At 38.1% G+C, this 20375-nt stretch overlaps 1 protein-coding gene across 1 annotated transcript in view; it reads right to left on the reverse strand.

Moving 5' to 3' along the window:
• Positions 1-20375, reverse strand: part of ENPP1 (ectonucleotide pyrophosphatase/phosphodiesterase 1) — a 59149-nt gene that overhangs the window by 21996 nt on the left and 16778 nt on the right. Inside the window, exons 2-11 of the mRNA XM_069787316.1 lie at positions 19261-19333; positions 17491-17607; positions 15122-15247; positions 14894-14954; positions 9792-9889; positions 6146-6225; positions 4625-4744; positions 3428-3537; positions 2131-2196; positions 1746-1818 (exon numbers count right to left, since the gene is read on the reverse strand). Coding sequence (XP_069643417.1) covers positions 1746-1818; positions 2131-2196; positions 3428-3537; positions 4625-4744; positions 6146-6225; positions 9792-9889; positions 14894-14954; positions 15122-15247; positions 17491-17607; positions 19261-19333 — 924 coding nt within the window. The remainder of the gene's footprint in view (positions 1-1745; positions 1819-2130; positions 2197-3427; positions 3538-4624; positions 4745-6145; positions 6226-9791; positions 9890-14893; positions 14955-15121; positions 15248-17490; positions 17608-19260; positions 19334-20375) is intronic.

Here is a 20375-nt window from a genome sequence, read left to right on the forward strand (position 1 = left end):
TCTTTACATCTAGTGAGAATGGACCCAACAGGTACAGCTATACTGCTAAATAGAAATGGGAGCCTGCAGACTGCCTAGCACCTGCACTGCTCGGGGCTACCTCCATCTACAGAAGACTGGCTATATCTACACTATACAGCTCCTGGCCCCAACTTTTTCTGGGCCCCACACTGTACTAAGACACAGCTACACATTTTTATGTTATTTCAGTTGAAGACATTTAAAAAAAAAAAAAGTAAAAAACCCCAAACCCACACACCCAGATTATAACCAGCAAGGGTGGTTTTAAAGTATGAAATTGAAGATGTTTGTTGCATCTACCAGGGGCACAACCAAGGACAACAGGGAATGCCTAAGAGTGCAGATGCTGATGGGAGAATACCAGAGCGCTGAAGAGAATAGAGGAAGCCAAGCCTGCGGCACTCTTCCTCAAAATCCCTGTTGGGAGAGACCCTGGAGCAAACTGTCCTTGAAATTGTAACTGGATATTAGCCTCAGAGCAAACTAGTTTAAAGGGACTGAAAAAGCCAAAGAACAAGCTACCAGTCCAGCACTTTTCATGATCAGGGGTCTGGCATTCAAGCTCACTTGCGTAGGTACAGCCACTGGGGCTACTTTTGACTACTTGCTAAGTAAACAATACAAAAAAGTATTTTTAAATTAAGTCATTCTGTTACCTCACTGAGCTACTTGGACAAGTTGTCTTGCTTTGTGTGACCAAAGATGAGATGCTCCAGAAAGACTACATATAAACCCTCAGGGTCTTTCTCTCCAGAGCATTCCTAACATACAGAACTTTAGATCCACTTATTAACCAAAGAAAAGGATAACCAATTTGAACACATTCCCTATAATGCAGTTCCAATTAGTTGTCTGCTACCTCACTAGGCACTTACATTCATCTTGCAGTTCCTTACAGGAACAGTAACTGCTCACACCTCAAGAGAAGTTGGCAAGAGCTTTTCATCGTCATCACTATTGAAGTTAAATACCTAGTTAAGATGCCCAAACTTCCTAACCATTCAAGACAGGAGAGTTTTTACAGTGTTCCTGAATTTCCAAGAGCTTTTTCCTTTGCATTTTTCACTTGAGTTTGTTAAAATGTAAAGCTATTTTTCAGACTTCTTTTTTTGAAAATAGTCACAGTCCCAAAGACTTCCTATTTATACAATAGGTACAACACAGACTGTGATGGGGTGAATGCCCCTTTTATCACCCTCTTTCTGAGAAGGCATAAAAATCTAACTGCAGGGAGATAAGACCAATATTCATCTAACCTTTGCACAGAGACTGGGAGAAAATGAATGACAATTATAACATGATTACTTAATCACCAAAACTTGGGACCATTGCTATAAAAATGTTGGTTCTTGCTAAATTGAAAGTATATAAACTTTCTGTCTAACCTCGCCCCCCCCCCCCCCCCAAATCAACATAATGAATTAGTAGGAGCAGATAAAGCAGCATACAAGACATACCCAAGCATGCTTTGGCAATTTAAAAGTTATTGAAATAAAGAAAATAAAAATTAGTCTTACTAAATAGGCTGTTTATTACATGCTTTGTATCAATGTTAATTATAGATGGGCTGTCTATTCATAGATTTATTTTGTTTTTCCTAATAAGCATACTGAACATGGTCTTGGTTAATCTAACATGAATTACTGAAGTTTATTATAGAGCCAGAGCAAAGCTTCAAATTAAAAAAAAAATTTAAAAAATTAACAAGCTACAAAACTACTTACTCCGCTGCTTACTGGTCCAAACTTATGGCCTGAGGAATCTGGTTCTTCTAAATACAGAGTGTAAAAGTGTGGTCTATATCAAACAGTACCAAAAATGTAATATTTTACATACACGTTGAGACAGTTTGAAGAGATTATATTTCAACAATGGATATCAAATATTGGAAACAATGCTCTCATTTAGAGGAAGGATACATTTCTCTATTTCCCTTTAATGTAACTTAATAAAAAAGGTTTCAGTCATAGAAACAGGCTTGCATTAAATAATATTTTAACATTGTTAGAATAATGCATAAGTTATTGTTTAAAACAGAAATCATATTTACAAAGTAATTCATTGCAATACCACTTGAACAGGAACTTATACTTGCAAATGTATACCTACCTTTCATCTTCAGGTAGCTGCAGCCAGCGAAGAACAGTTATCACTCTTTCTTCAAAGGGGATTGAGCTGTATCAGAACAACACAAGATCAGCCAACCGTGTATTTCCAAGAGCTAAAAAAATTTTAGTCATACATTACAAAAATCAATGTACTTTAGCAGAGAAAATTGAATTCAACTGGATGCTGTTAACAGCTATTTAGCAGGATGTGAGTTTATCAATGTTAATTGCCTGTGACTCAACAGGAGTTAATGGCCTGATCTACAGCTCCCTTGAATATTGTCCCCATTGATTGCAATGTGATCAGGATAAAGCTCCCAGTATTGCTTATGTTCATTATAAAGAGAATAATTGGCTTCAAGGTACAAAATCATGTCTAGGTTTTCATTCCTGTATTATGTTTTGAAAAAGTTTCAGTTTGGGGGTGTTTAGGGTTTTTTTTTTAAACGTTTAATCTGTTTGAATACAAGCTCTCATACTATGTCAGAAAGAAGATGCTCTATATCAATTACTGAAGTAGACCAACAATAAGCATGTTGACCTGTAACAACATGAGGTACCCAAAAACTTAGTACTTCAGCTACTTAACACAAGTTCATGTAACAATGTACAAGTTCCTAGAGGAAAAACAAAATGTAGGTAGGAAGTCAAGAACCAGAATTTCCAAGCTATATGAAGGGTGTAGTAAGAGAAAATGATCCTAGGAACATAGAAATGAAAAGCCTCATTTCTTGGGCAAGATTTGAGATTATTAAATAAATGGTAATAAACAGATTTATGTAGAATTTTCATTAGGCAGAAAATGTTTAATTGCAGTGAAGAGCAATCACTGACTAAAATATGACTGCCTTAATGTGAAATATTTTCAAAATTTGCAATGAAAATAATTTTTGATTAGAACAATTTACCACAGTCAACAGTAAAACTTTAGTTTTCATGGACAATATCACATCATGACCTGATATATTCAACTGTATGAGAGGTTTGGACTGAATGACTCTAAACACACCCATAAAAGATTTTTATAAATAGAAGCAGAAAAGCACTAAAGCTTCAAAGCTGGCTGCTCTTCAAGCTCATTTTTCCACATCTTTAAAACATTTGCTGAGGAATGGCAAAATGATTAGATAAAGAATCTACAATATACGGAAACAAAGTTAACTGGATCCTATCTTTTTTTCCACATTGTGTACAACTATTTAGAACAGCAGGAATAAAAAAGTTATGCTTTCTCTGGTGTCTGTCCCATTGCAACAGTTAAAGTAAAATATTCATCCAAGACACAGGAGTTTACATACCTATTGTATTTTTCATACAGGTTTGGAAAGGTTCCATTAACAGCTACGTCTGACCCAGGCCAAAAGAACGTACCTGCTTTTAGACCTTGGTACATAGCCGTTAGCCAAATCTGCAGGAGAACAAATCATCATTATTAGTGTGGGTCACTGAATTAACTAACTGCCTGATCCACTACTGCCCCTACCAGCTCTGCACCTTTTCAGCAAGATCAAAAAACTAAAAGTGTAACTAAGTGGAGCACTCCAGACAGTCAATCTTGCATGTCATCACTATGGGCAGTTCAGATATACCTTGCAGCCTGATTCCTTGTGGCAAACACTCACATCCTTTCTGCTGCTACACTGGGGGGAGCCAGGACAGAAGTAGGAACCATTAGCTCCCATGGAGGGAGCAGTAATGCAACAGTAGAACCACAGCTGAACACCAGGAAGGGGAAATGTCTCAAGAATAGTGAAGCAAGAAGAGATGGGAAAGTTCCAAGGACCTACGCTCCACATACTTTGAAATATGGGAGCAACTCTTCTGATTTTGCTGCTGATCTAATGATTTGCAGATTCGTCTGCCTTCTGCCTGACTTTTACACCACTTTCTTCTCACTGGCCTGCAAAGTCTATGCTTCTGTGTTCTTTCCTAAGGAAAAAAAAAAAAAAATTCCGGTCCTCCCCACATTACTAAATAGTTGCATCTGTTCCCTCGCTATTCTTCAAGCTAGCACTCACCCAAACTTTCCCATACCACTTCATTTTGACGGCAGTCTCAGCAGATTTGCCATAGCTGTATGATTGAACTGAGACTTCTTCTTCTAAAACCACATCTTTAGACATAGTAGTAATTTGGGCAGAGTGTAAACCTTTACTACTGCTTATTACTAAAACTAACTGGTCTGTTAATTTACTCAGCGAAGTTAACTGCAAGCCCAACATATTAAAAATAGAACGAAATCTGGTATCCCTATTAGTCATTGTAAGCTGGTTTTCTCCTTAAAGAAAATTCCATTTAAGTTCAACAAAATCCGTTACACTTTGTTTCATTTGTCGTTTTGCAGCTCTAGTATGGTAATTCCTAATCATACTGAGTCATGCTTCTTGGCTGACTTAGAAGTACCCTCTGTACTCTTTTAGCATCGCTGTGCATCCAAGTGATATTAAGTAACATAACAGGCTGATGTACATTCTCAGCAGTGTATTAATACTTACAGGCTGTCCTTGGTACCACTGTGGATTAAACTTCTCTTCACTTTTAAGCGTGAAGGATGCATTTGTTTTGGGGTCATACATCTTGTTATCAATTATACCATGAGATTCAGGATACAGCCCCTGTAATTGAGAGTATACCTTGTCACAATGTTATAAAGAAAAAGAACCTTCCAGCTACACAAAGAGATGTCCATTAGACAAATACGTCCAGTGAATCATCTATATGAGACTTCTACTCCACCAGTACCTCAAGACCCAAATTTAACAGCATCACCTACCATTGCTACCAAGCCCTATCTTCCAATTCTTGCTTCTCAGTGAGATTAAGAAAAATAGGCAAGCAACTTGCTCTGGGATCAAACTGAAAGACACCGTCTCAGTTCACGCATTTGTTGTATCTTTAGTACCAATGACAAAGCAATTACCTATGCTGGACCTCCATCACATGACCAAAACCTGGGGATTTCAAAGGAGAATTGCACATCAGCAGGTAAAAGCTCTAGCTGGGGATAACCATTACATGAGCAGAGAAAGAAGTTCTCAGAGGCAACAGCTGTTAGGTAGTTTTAACAGATTTTGTGCTCTACCTTCAAGCAGACTAGCTCCTTTTTACATTAAAGGATATAACACCACCACCACCGCTAGGACCCTAATAAACACCACACTTGCTACTTTTGACAACAATAGGGAGCTGAGACAAAGGCCTATATTGTATTTAGGGACACTTTCACATGGCTGCAGGGCATGATCAATGCCATGCCTCTTAGCTGCATATTCAACTATGGATATTTGTGAGGATTACACAAATAAACATCTCATTCCTGAACCTGCACTCCTCCCCAAAAGTCCTGACAAACTGGGAAGGTAAGAAAGAAGGTACAGATCCTCAAGTATCTGACTGAATTTTACGTCTGGTGTGATGAAACTAAGAAGGATCTACTGGATTCCAACTCTGCATTCGGTGTTGAAAACCTCCATTTTTCTTTTTCCTCCTATACACAAGAGGTGGTAAATTTACAAGATCAGCTTTGTGACACTCCTATCCAGGTTTGGGTACAATCCATCAGAGTCAACATCAATGCAAGGTTCAAATCTTTTCTTTCATTTCATACTCTTCTTTGCATCATGCCAAGCTACCTTAAAGAAGTGAACAAGGCTGGCAGTTTAAAGGAATTAAGGCTGCTCTTACTCCAGAAGAGAGCAAGCTGCAATTTAGTGGAAATATTTACACAAATGAGGAGTTGTAAAGTGATGTGGCCTTTCACCTATACAGGAATTCTTGCAGCTAGTTTTAGGAGGATTGGATTACTTAATAAGATGAAATCTGACCATTTAGCTGCAGTGTTACATAATGACTGTTAATCTAAATTAGATAAAGAGTATAATATATACATTTTCATGTTCTGAAGGGAAATCTTATTATTTTAATAATCCATTAAAGAAATATACTATTCCCTTGGAGACAACTTGATAACAAACAGCCTCTTCAGTAGCAGAAACATAATATACAGGAATTCTTACTGTGACAATGGAGTAATGATTGGGAAAGGTTTTTGAAGGATACACTGGTCTCATACTGGAGGTGTATGTTCCACATTTCTCTAAAGGGAGGAAGAAAGAAAATCAGCAAAATTACAGAAATAAAAACCCTTGCAAGTTGCTGTCATGAAGACATAAACCTTTTTAAAAAAAGAAAAAGAAAAGAAAAAGACAAAAAATATTCCCAGAAAGTTTTCATTCTTCAAAATTCTGGAGTTAATACTTCATTTTTCTTCCCACATTCATTTACAAGCTGACTAAATGGCTATTAATACAAATTTTATATATTCCTAACGACTGACTTCAGTGGTCATGAGCAAAACCTACAGTCCTTATGAAAACCATGCACAGATAAGAATGAATAATCAAAGAAATCACACCCTCCAAAGTTGTCCTGGTATGCAGTAAGTGAAGTCTGCTGCTTGACAACAACTGGCTACTTCACCCTGGGCACTCCCAGAGATGAACTGGCCACTGGCACAGTGGTGCCCTGGCGCTCTCAGTCACCTGTCAAGTCCCTATTTATTTTGCAGTCTCCTTTTTGTTTGTGGGTTTTTGTTTGATTGTTTTTAATAAAAATAAGCTCTTATTCCAAGATGAATCTCAAAGTTTCCTTTATCTTAATATAAAAATCATATGTTTCTAAGGAGATTAGCGCACAGTGTTTGCTAGTACGAAGAGTCATTAGCCAGGCCAAAACACTTAAGCAGACCTTACTGGAGCTAGGTGCCTAAATTTTCACAGGCAAATGTATAGGCCCTGATTTAACAGAAAGAAAAGAAAAAGAAAAAAAAAAAAGCAAGCCTTTACCAATTTCAAAAATACTATGTGATTACCAAAACCACTTTAACTGATGCTAAAGAGCCAAAAATAATGACCCTATAGAAAGGCCACCACTGGGCAGTCTTCACTGGCCCTCTGTGTCATTATTTTTATAATATAAATGAAAAAGAAATAAAAGGTTTGATAACATAAAAAGTGTTGCATCAAGGCATTTTGAACTCATTGGATTAGGGCTTTGGATTAGATCTCAATTGAAATAATCAATTTAAGTTAACCAAGATAAAAAGAAGCCAACCCAGAAAGTTAAATCTTCTCAAGTTACATAGACAGTCCCTCCCACATCTGTGTTCTGTAGTAACAAATCATCACTTGTACCATTTTTGCTACTGCAACACACTCAACACGTTTCAACCATTTCCAAATCTGTTGTTGAGGCTGTTTTCTGAAATCATAGGGGTTTTTGTGGGGGTGGATGGGGAGGTGGGAGGGGGTTTTGTTTTGTTTTTAAAGTAAGATTAAAATGCACTTAAAAACTTTTGTCCAAAATCCTAGGGGGTTTTGCTGGGACTTCACATAAGAGTTACCTTTCTTCTTTCTGACTTGTTGCCTTAAAGACAATTTAAGACAGAAGGAAGATTTCTTTAAAAATTATAATATCACAGCATAAAAGTATGGGAAAATGTCTTCTCTGAGCCCCATATACACACGTTATGGCTATGTTTGGATTCACTGAAAACCTTCAGCTCCATGCTGAATTGCCCACCTTTAGGCAGGTAGCAGAGAGAATGAGTATATAATAAAACTTGCTAAAATTGAAATTATGATATTGTCTTACAGGCATCTCTTCTAACTGATTTCTCCAAGGAGACATCAGAATTTCACTGTAGGCATGGTTAAATTAACAGGGCTAGATAATGGGAATATTTTTATCTAACAGAATGCTGCACTTGATGACAAGTGTTTTAAAGAGGAAAATCCAGGCCTTTAACATTGTTCTAATTAATAGAAGAACTGGGAAGTCCGATAAGTTACTTAAAGCCAATAACTGTTCACTGCTTTGTAAATGCTGTCATTCAAACTGTGTCTCTTTTTGAACATTTACTAGTCCTGTAAATTAATAACTATGAACTTCAAAAGAATTCAATACAATTTTTCAGCAATATTCAAGCAATTTATCCATTTTTGTTATTTATCTACCACAAAGTACTAGATTTCATTACCCTTTCCTGCACAGTAAAATACTGTAGCAGTATTTACATACTCATATAAATGTTTATCTTTACACTATGACTGCTTCCACCATTTTCAGGGCCTATACACGTGGGACATGAAGAACATGGAGATTTGAAGCTATAGGCCCTCAGGTGCCATGCGATATACATCGCAGTGACACCAATTTCCATTCATGAGACTATTTTTCTCTTACTGAAGAAAATTTGCCTTATCTGAGCTTTTCACCCACCATTTTACTATGAGGGGAAAAAAGCCTGGAAAGCAAGGTTTTGTAACAAGAGAAAGCTGAAGATCCTGTAGTATATCATATCTAAAAGTCTTGTATCAGATTACAAAAAAAACACTCCATAGTAACGTAGAACTGCAGACATAATGCAGAAATAATATTTTTTCCCCAGACTGTTCCTTATTTTGCTGTGTCTAAAACATGTATATTAGACATTATGGGTTTAGAATCCTTTAAAAAAAAAAAAATAAGTTTTGACCACCAAAAACTCCATGGTTCTGGAGAAGTGAAGTGACTATGATGAAGATACTAAGATATTTGTATTTCTTAGTGGTCAGAATTTATCATGGGTTCAGTGGAAGAGAAATACAAGTTTATTATAGGAGTCAGCAAGAGAAGTCCTACAGATACTTTGTGGCACTGTTATTTTGTATCTCAGCCACAGGTATAACTACCTGTAATAGCCAGCCTCTCCTCACAATGCCCAAGAAGTCTTCTTCAGTTGAAATTTTTTATAACTGCATCTAATAAAATTGTTTCAAACATCTCATTTTATTTAACATGGAACAAAATGAAAAAAGCTAAAACCTCAAATACATCTGTGAATTGTTATCCTCTGGAACAGATCAAGTTGTAACAACCACTGTACAAAAAAAAGCATGTTATTTTTACTGATTTATTTTTAGTCAAACTGAGACCAGCCACCCCAGGTAGCAGTTTATGAATGACAAGAAAATTGGCATATTTTTCAGACAAGAAATGCCATCAGTTCTTTACAGACCACAGCCAAAATAGAGACAGGAAAAGTAACTAAAGTTACGTAGACACTACAAAGTTAAGACAGTACAAAAGCTAGGGTAAAAATATGTACTTATGAGGTTCTCATTTCTTCTGAAAATGTTTGTTAAATCAAAGTTTTCTCAGATTCAGCACATTTCTACCAGCCGTTCTGTATCATCTGTTCCTAATCTCTTCCTTCTCTATCTTCTTTTTCAAATCTAATCAAATGCTTTCTACCTCGCTTTCCATTTTCTAAAGCCATTCCACCTAAATATGAGACAATATGCAATATAGAGCAAAAAGTGGGTCTACTTCTATTCTGAAGAAATAAAGTAATCTCACAGCAAAAAAGCATCCACCTCCTAAATATAGGAAGGACTACTTAATTTTTAAGGTTTCACTGAAAATCCAAAGAGCCCTTTCCTTATGCCCTCCCTCTCTTTGCCTTTCCACCCTCCCACACCTCAAGTTCTCTGTACGCAGTTGTTTAGAGCAACAACTTCCATTTCCAAAGAAGAGTGAGGATTTTAAAGAGTAAGCGTAGCTGCATCTATGGATTTTTCAGGTAAGACATCATGATACTGCTTAGACAAAGAAACTACTCACGTAACTTGCTAATAACAGGTAGAAGTCCACCCCACGTCTGCAAATATTCTGCTCTGAAGCCATCCAATGAAAATAGTAACACTGGAGACTTGGTAAATCTGAACAAACAGAAATTTAAGTATTAAAAGACAGACTCTGAGAAATAATTTCCTATCGCTTATTTCAAGAAAGTTTCCCCTAAATCATGAGGATGTTCATTACGGGACTATAAACCAGGCCATGGAAGTAAGTCTTCCTAAGCAGGAAGGTTCACAGGCTGCTGCAGCCCTGAGCAGCCAGCCACCCGGTCCCTCTGGTTGTAGGCTGGCATAGCAACCCTGCCCGAAGAGGCTGAGGGTCGCAGTAGGGCAAGCACAGGGAAATCATGACAAGGCCTGATTTCACAAACACCCATAAAATAAAGAACAAGACAGGATGCTCATGTAATCCGTCTGGTGGCTTTGGTACTCCTTATCTTGAAATCAGTCCCACTGGAGCAACACTCAGCCCCTCTGACCCCACCTCCCTCCCCGAGTGTAAGAGAAGGGAAAGAGAAAAAGCAATGTGAAGCCATGGCTTTTATTTATTCACTGTGCTTCTGAGCAACATGTAATCTATCTGAAAGAAAGGAACTTATCTTTTTACATATACAGTGCACAAAACCCTAAGAAAGTCTAATGTACCGGATATGTTAAATCAGCAACTATAACACACATATTTCCTTTCATCTTATCAAGATCACGTAACAAAGAACAAGTTGGTTACTGTACCAGAAGTACTACCAATCTCTGAACTGAAAAATGTGGCCCTATGACTGGAAGACTGTAACAGTATTTTTGCCTGGAACTTGACAAATAAATTCAGAAACTGATTTCACCGGAACTAGCAAAAATAAATTCTCGTCTTCCAATCTCCACAGGACCTCTGTTTTCCAGCCTTGAGTTGCTCCCAGCTTCAGCCCTGTTCAAACAATTTCTCTCCAACTGTAAGCTTAAAATACTGCATCACAATGGGAATAGTCATCAGTAACTTCTTCCTTGAAGAAAAAATATCCCATGTTTGACCTATAGATATGAAGACATGTGAGACTGCAAAAAATCACTGCAGTGCAGCAACGACCACTGAAAATACAGATTTGCATAGAAGAATTGAGTATTTTTTACATGCCAATTGCAAGCTCATTTTTCCTTTTTGTTTACAAATTGTAAAATGAAAATGTTTTTTTTTAAAAACTTTGTTGCATTTTAGTTTCCCAAAATAAAACAGTGAGGATAGAAGACAAATATTATTTATAAAGTGTTTACAATTTCTTTAGTGAGGCACCCCACAGAAAGATCCAAACAGTCATTTACAAGTGAAACATTTATAAGCCTTATTTCAGTCAAACAAAAGTGACTATATTAAACTGAAGATTAGTCAGACAGTCAAAACATGTCTATCCTAAAAAAATTTTAATCAACAATTTGGACAACAGTTCAGCCAAAAGGATTTCACTAGTCAGAACCATTACATAGCCTACCCTACAGCCCAGACAAAATGAAACATTAAGATGTATTTGTAAGATGTGTGTTTGTAGCCCGGTTTTTATTTATATGGTATATTTAATACCATATTTTGAAAATCTTAGGGCAATTAGCTGGGAACAAGAAATCAATGATCTTCAGAACAAGACTAAAGTTCTTTGGCAGAACAGAGTAGGGAAACTTCATGTACTACTTCTGCCCATATTACAAGTATTTTTTGCACCACAGATTCTGATCTCTACAACTTCTTCAAATACCTTCTCCGCTGTCCACCCCAATAAATTGATTCCCTCCAATGCAGAGGTCTAACAATTTCCACTGCAAAGTTTCCTGCAATAAAATATGAACTTTGATGCAAAGACTGGTCAATATTACTTACCAACAAGTTTAACTAAAAAAAAAAAAAAACACCAAAAAAACCCAACAACAAACCACCAAAAAAACCCAAACCAAATTTAAAACAACTCCTTAGAAAGGGACTTTACACAACCGTTTCTGGTTTGGCAGTTACAAGCAAACCAACTGTTAAGTACATGTTTTAGTTGTCTGCAAACGCAGCTACTGACCCTCTCGCACATGTAAAATTAAACTTGGCAAAATAGACCATTGCCACAACTAGGGAGATTGGCCATTTTGCTTCTTGTATATTCTACACATGCTGAAACTCATACAGTTAGTGATGAGCCCTGTGCTCAGGGAAGCAAAGCATGACAGACCACGTTAACTGCACTCTCTTTGGAGCAGCTCCAGTAAAATCCCTAGACAAACTGACCTGAGCTCGGTTCTGAGATATATCAGCGATTTCCATGACTTTTTCTTGTCAGTAGCCCAGCTTACACTTGCTACTTCAAAAATGTGCTACCATGAGCAAGCAAGCCTGGTGTGCTCAAGTTTTGGCCCTGCCAGTGATTCATGCTGGCTGTGTCCAAACAGTATGACAAGGGTGCTTCACTGGTCTTAGATAAACATGTACACCACAGTCACATCCTGACTCCAAACTGAAGGAAATGCAGTGGCAATTATCTCCTCCTATAAACTGGCTTCTATGGAAACATAATGCAGGCAACACAGGCTTGCTGTGGTCTAGCAGGTTCATTAGTCTGGATGATGAAGAGCCCAGAACTGCAGACCATACTGTCAACCTGACCTGCCTCACCGCAGGCAAGTTAGACCACAATTAAAGGAAAAAAATAGAAGAAAGAAAGAAAAGGAAAAAAGAAAAAAATCCTCTTTAAAAGCTAAACATACTACACAGAAAACTTCCTATCCCCCCACTAGTGCCTATATACAGCATAAAGCACAGGAAGTAAAGCTCTCTTTTCTGCTAAATGTACATAAAGCCTCAACAGGAGGCATAATAGCAAATTTCAAATATACAGGAGAGATCTGCAAAGAGGAAAGTAATCAGCTGCTCTTCCAGCTCAATGAAGATAGAACAAATAGTACTAGGCTTGAAGTACAGCAAAAGATACTAAGACATCAGGAAGACCATCTAGTTAAGCACTAGGATAAACTGCTTAAGTAGGTTTGAATTCTCAGAGTTTTATTTTACTCCTAGAACAGTGAGAAGGTCTAGATCTCTCCTCAAGTCTTATAGCCCATTAACTTTATAATCCAGTTAAATAATATAGAACCTAGTCTTGGAAAGACTTAGGTGAGTACTTAATTTTAACAACTTGATCAGTCTCACTGAAATTAGTGGGATTTCTCAGATCAAACACCTCATTGAACACTGCATTGTCTTGTCTATTCTGCACCACAAGAGCAAACCCAACTAAAACCAAAACAGAATAAAACCAGCAATCTGAACCCACAAAACATGCTGTATTAATACACACAGAATCAGAATTGATATCCTGAGGCCTCAAAATGAGCACTGAGCTAGTCACCTGCACTCCTGCCTACCTCACCACAGGAAGAAGTGGATTGTTTACAGAGTTGTTAGTTTTGGGAGTGGTTTGTGCGCTAATAGTCCAAGATGAGCCTTCAGTCAACACTGTTCGATTCAACTTTGACCCCACATCACCCTTTCCTGGCCTGGGTTTTATTGCAACATTTCTGGTTTTGCTAGGATTAAGACAATTTTAGTAGAGTAACTATGTATCCATTTCATGTGCTGAACAGAAATAACTTCTTTTTAGGGGTTTTTGTTTGTCAATTAACAGGAGTTACCCTATGGCATTTACACCATTAACTTTGACTGTGGAGCTGCACAAGGGTCTTGCTTGTTTATCCACCCTGTGGGGGTAACACTTCCTAATTTTGCATTAGGGAAATCAGCATCCTAGAGTCAGTTCCCATTACACAGTCCTGAATGGCCCCTGACCTCAGAACAGGAGTTAATGACAAAAGCTTCCAGAACGACCTGGCTACCACCCTCCTACGTGGGGGCTTATCAGGGACCTGGACTCCAAGCTGGACAGAAGTTCCAATTTCTGTCTTGATGAAGGTTCTGAAGTGTCAGCATTTGTTACTGCTCTGAATGAAAAGTACTTGTTTGGTATAAAAATATTCTGAAAAGGAGATGTATTTTGTTTGACAGTATTATAACTCCAATGAATAAATATAGCACGATTTAAGTATCTTAACATAAGTCAAAAAAAGTAATGACATAAGAACAAAGTCAAATGTTTTTACTTTATTAGAAATATCCCCAGCACACCATAATTTCAAAATCATCAAGATGAAAATAGTTTTGACTTTTTGACACTTTTCAGACAAGAACATAAATCAATTCAACTCATCCCCACAACATATCTACAAACTATTTTCCAGTTGAACACTGTTCAGTCAAGAATGTTCAAGTCACTTCTATTAAGAACTTATACATACAATCATAGTTTGCAGTCAACTTTAGCTTTAAAGTTAATTTGAAGATCCCACAGCAAAAACAGTATAAGAAATACAGGGTTTTTTCCTGGCTGGGAGCTTTGCTGTACTGCTTGAGCCTGAGTGCTGATGCCATAAACTACATGAGTCATTCCTCACACAATGTACACATAACTTGCAGAAGCAGGCCCACTGTAGGGCTGAGCCAGAGGATACAAGGATCCCATGGCATTCTACACCTTTTAAAGACAGTAGTTCAGACAGTTTGCAAATAACGCTGTCCCACTGCTGGTGAAACTGGGACAGTGATCTGCCCACATTTTGCAGGTCTGGGGCTGGAACAGGCAAGGAAATGGAAAGGTCTTTAGAAGTGACCAGGGAAGGAGGCAGTCTTAGGAGCCTGAGATTGCTGGATGGGTCCCAAAATATTTGGGACAGCAGGTATTAGAGCACATGTAGGACAATGAGGCTGGCACAAGACAGAGCTGCCCAGAGCACACACATCTGTGAGAGGCAGCAGGGTTCAGGAATAGGCATGTCTTGCAAGTCAAGCAAGTGCTGGGATACATGAGTGCTACTGGGATAGAGCAACCTGATCTGTTAGTAAGTGCTACCAAATGCTGGCCGAACAGGTGTCCTTCTCTGTCTGGCAGCTGCTCTTACTGTGGATAAGAAAGGCAAGCAGGTCCCAGGAAAGCACAGTAGGGAAAATAATCTCAAAGATGAAATGTAAGCAAAGAGTAGAGCTATGCAAATATACAGTATCCTCACCCTTTTGGACACTGGCGTTCAGTAATGTCCTCACACTCCTCTTCAACCCAGCTTGCCTCTCCTTAAAACAAATGAGTGCAATTTATTTTTTAAGACAGTACATTCTTATTGCTAAATGCAAGTTTTTTCATTTTACTGGATGCTTTTGAAGTTATATTATGTTCTTGCTCCTTTCATACAAATATGGGTACATATAAGAGACTGTAGGAACTTGTTTAGGATATTTACCTTTACAAACAGCATGATAATTGACACAGCAATCCTTATTTTCCACACAGTCATCTGAACAGGAACAATGATATTCTGGTCGCCTCTTCTCTCCACACCTGAATTTATTACAGGTCCATATGTGGGCTAAAAACAGATGAGAGAGAAGGACAGCACAATGATTAATACCGGTGTAAGTGTAGAATTAATAAACTGAATCTTTTTCTGTCTCAAATGTGTACTCACTGAAAAACAGTCCTGACGTATTTCATGCATGTATAATATTGCAAGCTTTGGCACTTTGGAAAATAGAAACACCCATGGCTAAATAATCCAAGTGCGTAGCCATCTGAATACAATTTTGCAGCATATTATTGTAAATATCACAGATCAGAAAGAATCCTTTTTACAGACCTCCTTAGACCTCCTTAAATATGGTAATTTATGCATTTACCAGATTAAACCCACATACTATAAAGAAAAACTCCAGATTTGAGTCTGACCTTGGAATGCCTAGAAAACACTGAGCAGCAGTAACTTACTCTGATTTGCATTGAAGTCACAGTGGATTTTACCAGTCACCATCAGGCACTCCAGCATCTTTCAGCACCTCTGAGGCATAGGTATCACTCTGCCACTATTTGAGACTATGCTCACAGGAAGACCTACTGACTTCAGCTTCATTGCTGATTTTAGGAAGAGATTTTTTTCCCCTGAATCATATTGATTTTCTGAATGGAATATTCCAATACATTGTATCATTTGAAGATGATCATTTTGCGATCATCTGATGATGATCTACACAAGTAGATCCTTTGAGGTCAATGAGGATAAATGTGAATGAGTTTACCAACTGAGTGAATACTTAAGGGAAGGTCTCAGAGACATGGAAGCCAAATCTAAATGTTTGATTAGAGGACAGTCAGCCATCCTCATACATGACTAGCAATTATAAATCCCTAAAAGCATTCTCAGGAGATAATGTCACTTTCAGGAATACTGAACTTCAGTAACTCTACCAATGTCAGTAGATCTTTACTTCTGAGAGAGATAGAAGAATCTATTATGGTTCTAGTTACATGATACTATTTAGAAATTAGAATTTGATTCTCCACTGATGTTAAGGCTAATTAATTAAAAAAAAAAAATAACACCAAGCAATGAATTCCCATTCTTAGTGCTAAGACAGACTCTCCAGTTTGTTTTTAAAGTATTCCTTAAACTGAGGCAGAGTGGTGTAATGAAACGAAGTGGAGGGTAAATCCCATGCAACTATTGCATAAATCTCTTTGTTTATGGAATTTAGAGGATCTTTCAATAACAGTCAGTTGAAGCAGGGACCTAAGCTCAGTCTAATAATTTGGTTTTAAAAGTCAACATTAGAATTTTTAATTTCAGTGTGACACTACATTGATAAACTTTACAGATACACATGAAGAGGAGTGAGACGAAAAACAGTTAACTGAAAAGAATGCTGCATATGAAGCATTAAGGCAAAACTAATTTAGAGAAAACAGTCAAGTTCTGTCCTTAATGTCACTACCTGCACTAACATATTTCCCTGTAAAATTTCTCCACGGTACTTTTCACACTTTTGCCTATCTGACCTTTGCTTTCCGGCAAATCACGAGACCTGCTTCTCACTTCATAATAATTCTCCACCAGCACAATCTGTTTTGTCATCCTGCCTTGTCCCAAAGGCCAGCACATGACCTTTGCTTCACACTCAAGCTGGGGAGTAACAAGGCAGAGGGCCCGAGTAGGTGGGTAAGGAGAGACAGCAGCTTTCAGAGTTGCTCTGTCCTACTTTTTCACACTGGTGATGACAGAGAGATACAGTATGCAGAATGCACTCCTATTCCTGGTTTGTCTGAGAATGTAGGAGTTGTCCCTGATGCCAGGGACAATGCAGATCACTGTTCTCTCACCCCCAGACAAAGCACAAAAGGCTGGCTGAGACTGAGTTGCAGTTGTTCCTCCTCTTTCCCAAGGGGCAGGGCAGCAGCACAGTCCCTCACAGCCTCTCTCCCCAGAGGAGCTATGGGAAAGCCAGCCTACCAGCTATGTCAGCTCTTACGTAGTCCAGCTGGGTGAAATACAAGCTTGCTTTGTGTGCAACAGCTGCACCAGAGCCCTGATGTTTCCGCATGAGTCCCCAGTACCACCATCATCACTGCAACTCCACCCATGGTTGCAACGGAGGGAGCACAAAACGGGGGAGACCACTGGCATCAGAACCACCCTGTTGCTCAGCAGCACTCCTTTGCGCTCACAGCCTAGCTGAAAAGTCAGGGGTTACAGCCAGCTGACCACAACAGTACTCACACATGCTGAGCTGTCCCACGTCACAGAACAGAAGAGTTTGCCCCACAGCTTTTTTCCATCCTTACCTGGTTGTATACATGTTTCCTGGTAATCTAAGCAGCAGTTTCCAAGCTTGACACAATCTTTATCACAACGGCAGCTTCCAAAGGTCCTTTCAAAGCAACGACCTTTGCAGGTTTTCACTGTAATATTGGATAGTGTTAGATGTCAGTGGCTGAGCCCAAATCAGTCAACATGCAACAGAAATGAATAAGGTCAGTATGTGGAACGACAGAGCTGGTCATTCCACAACTTTCAGGACGGCTGCAAAACCAGTGACAGCCAAAGGAAAAGGAAAGTCTTGATCCAACTAAATGTTTATTTTCTCTTATTGAGCAAAAATATTTTTTCATCGTATTCAGCAAAGAGTTCTGTTCTGTTTTAGCAGGACAGAGTCTTTCATTATTGGCAGAAATAAGTGAAACAAAAGACTACAATTCTAGTTGTGACTGTCCTTGCCTTTCTGTATCACCAGAAGATATGAGTACAGTCATTTAGAATATGGAAGATCTCTGTCAGAGGAAATCTGAACCTAGGTTTTCAATAAGGGTGCCCTAAACAGTGAAACACTTGCAGAGAACACTAATCTTCATCTTCACATCTGACAATGTTCCACTTTCTATAAATAATTAAACATTAATTAGAATCTAGACTGCATTAGCTATGCTGGCAACTCTCCCATGTTCATGCCCTGTTTGAGTGACTGTCTTCATACAAATCAGTGGAACTGAAGAAGCCTCAGTCCAGCATTCTGCTGTACCATGGTTAAGGTACTATCTCAAGACACAGGAATGGCTGTTCCAAACCAGACACAGGAGATACAAACTTGAGTGTACTGCTCACTGGCTTAATTTTTGTTCAGTTTTAATGTTAAAAAAAAGGCACAGCATTCTTCCACTAGACTGGAGCTGCCTGGGGGAAAAAAAACATGAAACTGGTGACATGAAGCTGTAACAACACATAAGTAGTTGGTCAGTCTGTTTCATCTTGTGCAATCACCAGAAGGGAGTGAGGTAAATCCTTCATCATTTGGCTCCTCTTATCAAGAATCTTGATGTGTGTGATATTAGGAAAATGAGATAATAATGAGCCAATATTGCAAAGCTGTAATAAAATGAGAAAAAACCTAAACAGATTCTACTGGGAAATTAATAATCTGAATTTTAGTTAAAAATCATTGTAGGCCTGTTTGTTAAACAGAGCAACTTTGAAATTATTCTAAATAGTTGCTCCCAAAGTGAAGCTTGATTTCTTAAAATATCTTTCATAACCTTCTACCTGAAGAAAGTTCATCATTGAAAAAAACCACATATTTTTCAGGACAGAAAACAGCCTGAGGAATTCCACAAGGAACATTTTCAGGCTACAATTCTAACCAGTAAAAAAATAACTTTTTTTTTGCCCATAATTGACTGGAAAAGATGAAAAACAAATGTTCCAGGACAACATGAAATAGAAATTGTTGGGGTTTTTTTTATAGTGAACTGAGAAAAGCCAGCCGTGTGACATCACCACAGTGACAGTTGGGATATATGGAAGCTGCCAGACCAGACACTGAGTGCCAGGATCAGTTTACCTCTCAAGTGAGTACACACAAATACTGAGTACACCTGACTTATTTCCCAGTATTTTCATTCCCCTCTAACTGAAACTGCTTCAAGCAATGCATCCAATCCTCTTCCTACAGCAAGAAAGGGTGGTATTCTGATAATATCAAAATCAATTTACAAAAAAGAAAAAAAAAACCAAAAAGGAATTCCTTAGAAATATTACTAAATAAAAGGCATATTAGTTACCATCTTTTGAACAGCTAGGCTTCAGGCCAAATATACATCCTAGGATTGTTGTTAACATGCAGACACAGAGCACCTGTGGGACAGGAAGGAAAAGAAAGTAATCTTAAATGACCACTGATGGTTTGAAAGCCCTTATTTTCTCTATACTGTTATACAATTGTACTGAAATTGATAAACATGCAGATTAGGAGGCTGATTTCACTGCTTTCACAGTTTTCACTCACACAAGTAGTTATGTTGTTTGCAATTAATTATTGCTGCATGAACATGAATATTCTCAAGACTAGGCCTGTGTATTTCATTTCTTATCAAGTAATTTAATGTAGACGTGATGATATAGTTGTTTCTCACAAACAAATAAATTGTTTATGGTTACTCATATATCAATTTTATAGAAAACTCTTTGCTCCACTTCTTCCTTTCTCCTAGTTTGTTCTAAGACGAAACAAAGTTTTGCCATTGACCACAGACTACAAACAGAAGGCATGGCTCTTAAGTGATACCTATAATTTTCTTAGGCAGGAAAAACTTTTCCCACTTCCTAGTATCCAGTTCATACTAGATGTTGGTCCATACCATGGTAAGCAACTGTGGGATGTCACGCTAGACTGACCACAGTGTCTTACACTGACCAGAAACTATGGCCATGTTTATTTTGGATTCTGAATGCATTAAAGTTATCAAAGAAGCACCTTATTGTCCTTGCCCAGCATTTTAGGGCAAGACCTAATGCCTACTCAAATACAGGGAAAGATTCCTTTTAATCTCATGAAGTACTGGATTTGGTCCATAAACTCTTAAGGAAAAGTGTATATATTATCAATGCATATAGAGTAATTAAAGAGTCCAGGAAAGCCAACAAGGCACTTATGATGGCTATGCTATTCAAGTGTAGAATGTAATAAGGTAGTTTGCCAAAAGTCCTGAAAGAGATAGCACTGTAATAATGCAGACTTTCTTATTCAGAAGTATTTGAGGAAGTATGGGTAGGAGAGAATGTACATCACCTTTATGGTCATCGTTTTCTGAGGAAAAATTGCTTTCAAGCAATACTTCGATAACTTTACGTACATGCCCACACAAAGTCTCTGCCTTTTTTCCTCCTCCCCAATCAG

This window comes from Haliaeetus albicilla, chromosome 7 (genome assembly GCF_947461875.1).
Source record: "Haliaeetus albicilla chromosome 7, bHalAlb1.1, whole genome shotgun sequence".
NCBI lineage: Eukaryota > Metazoa > Chordata > Aves > Accipitriformes > Accipitridae > Haliaeetus > Haliaeetus albicilla.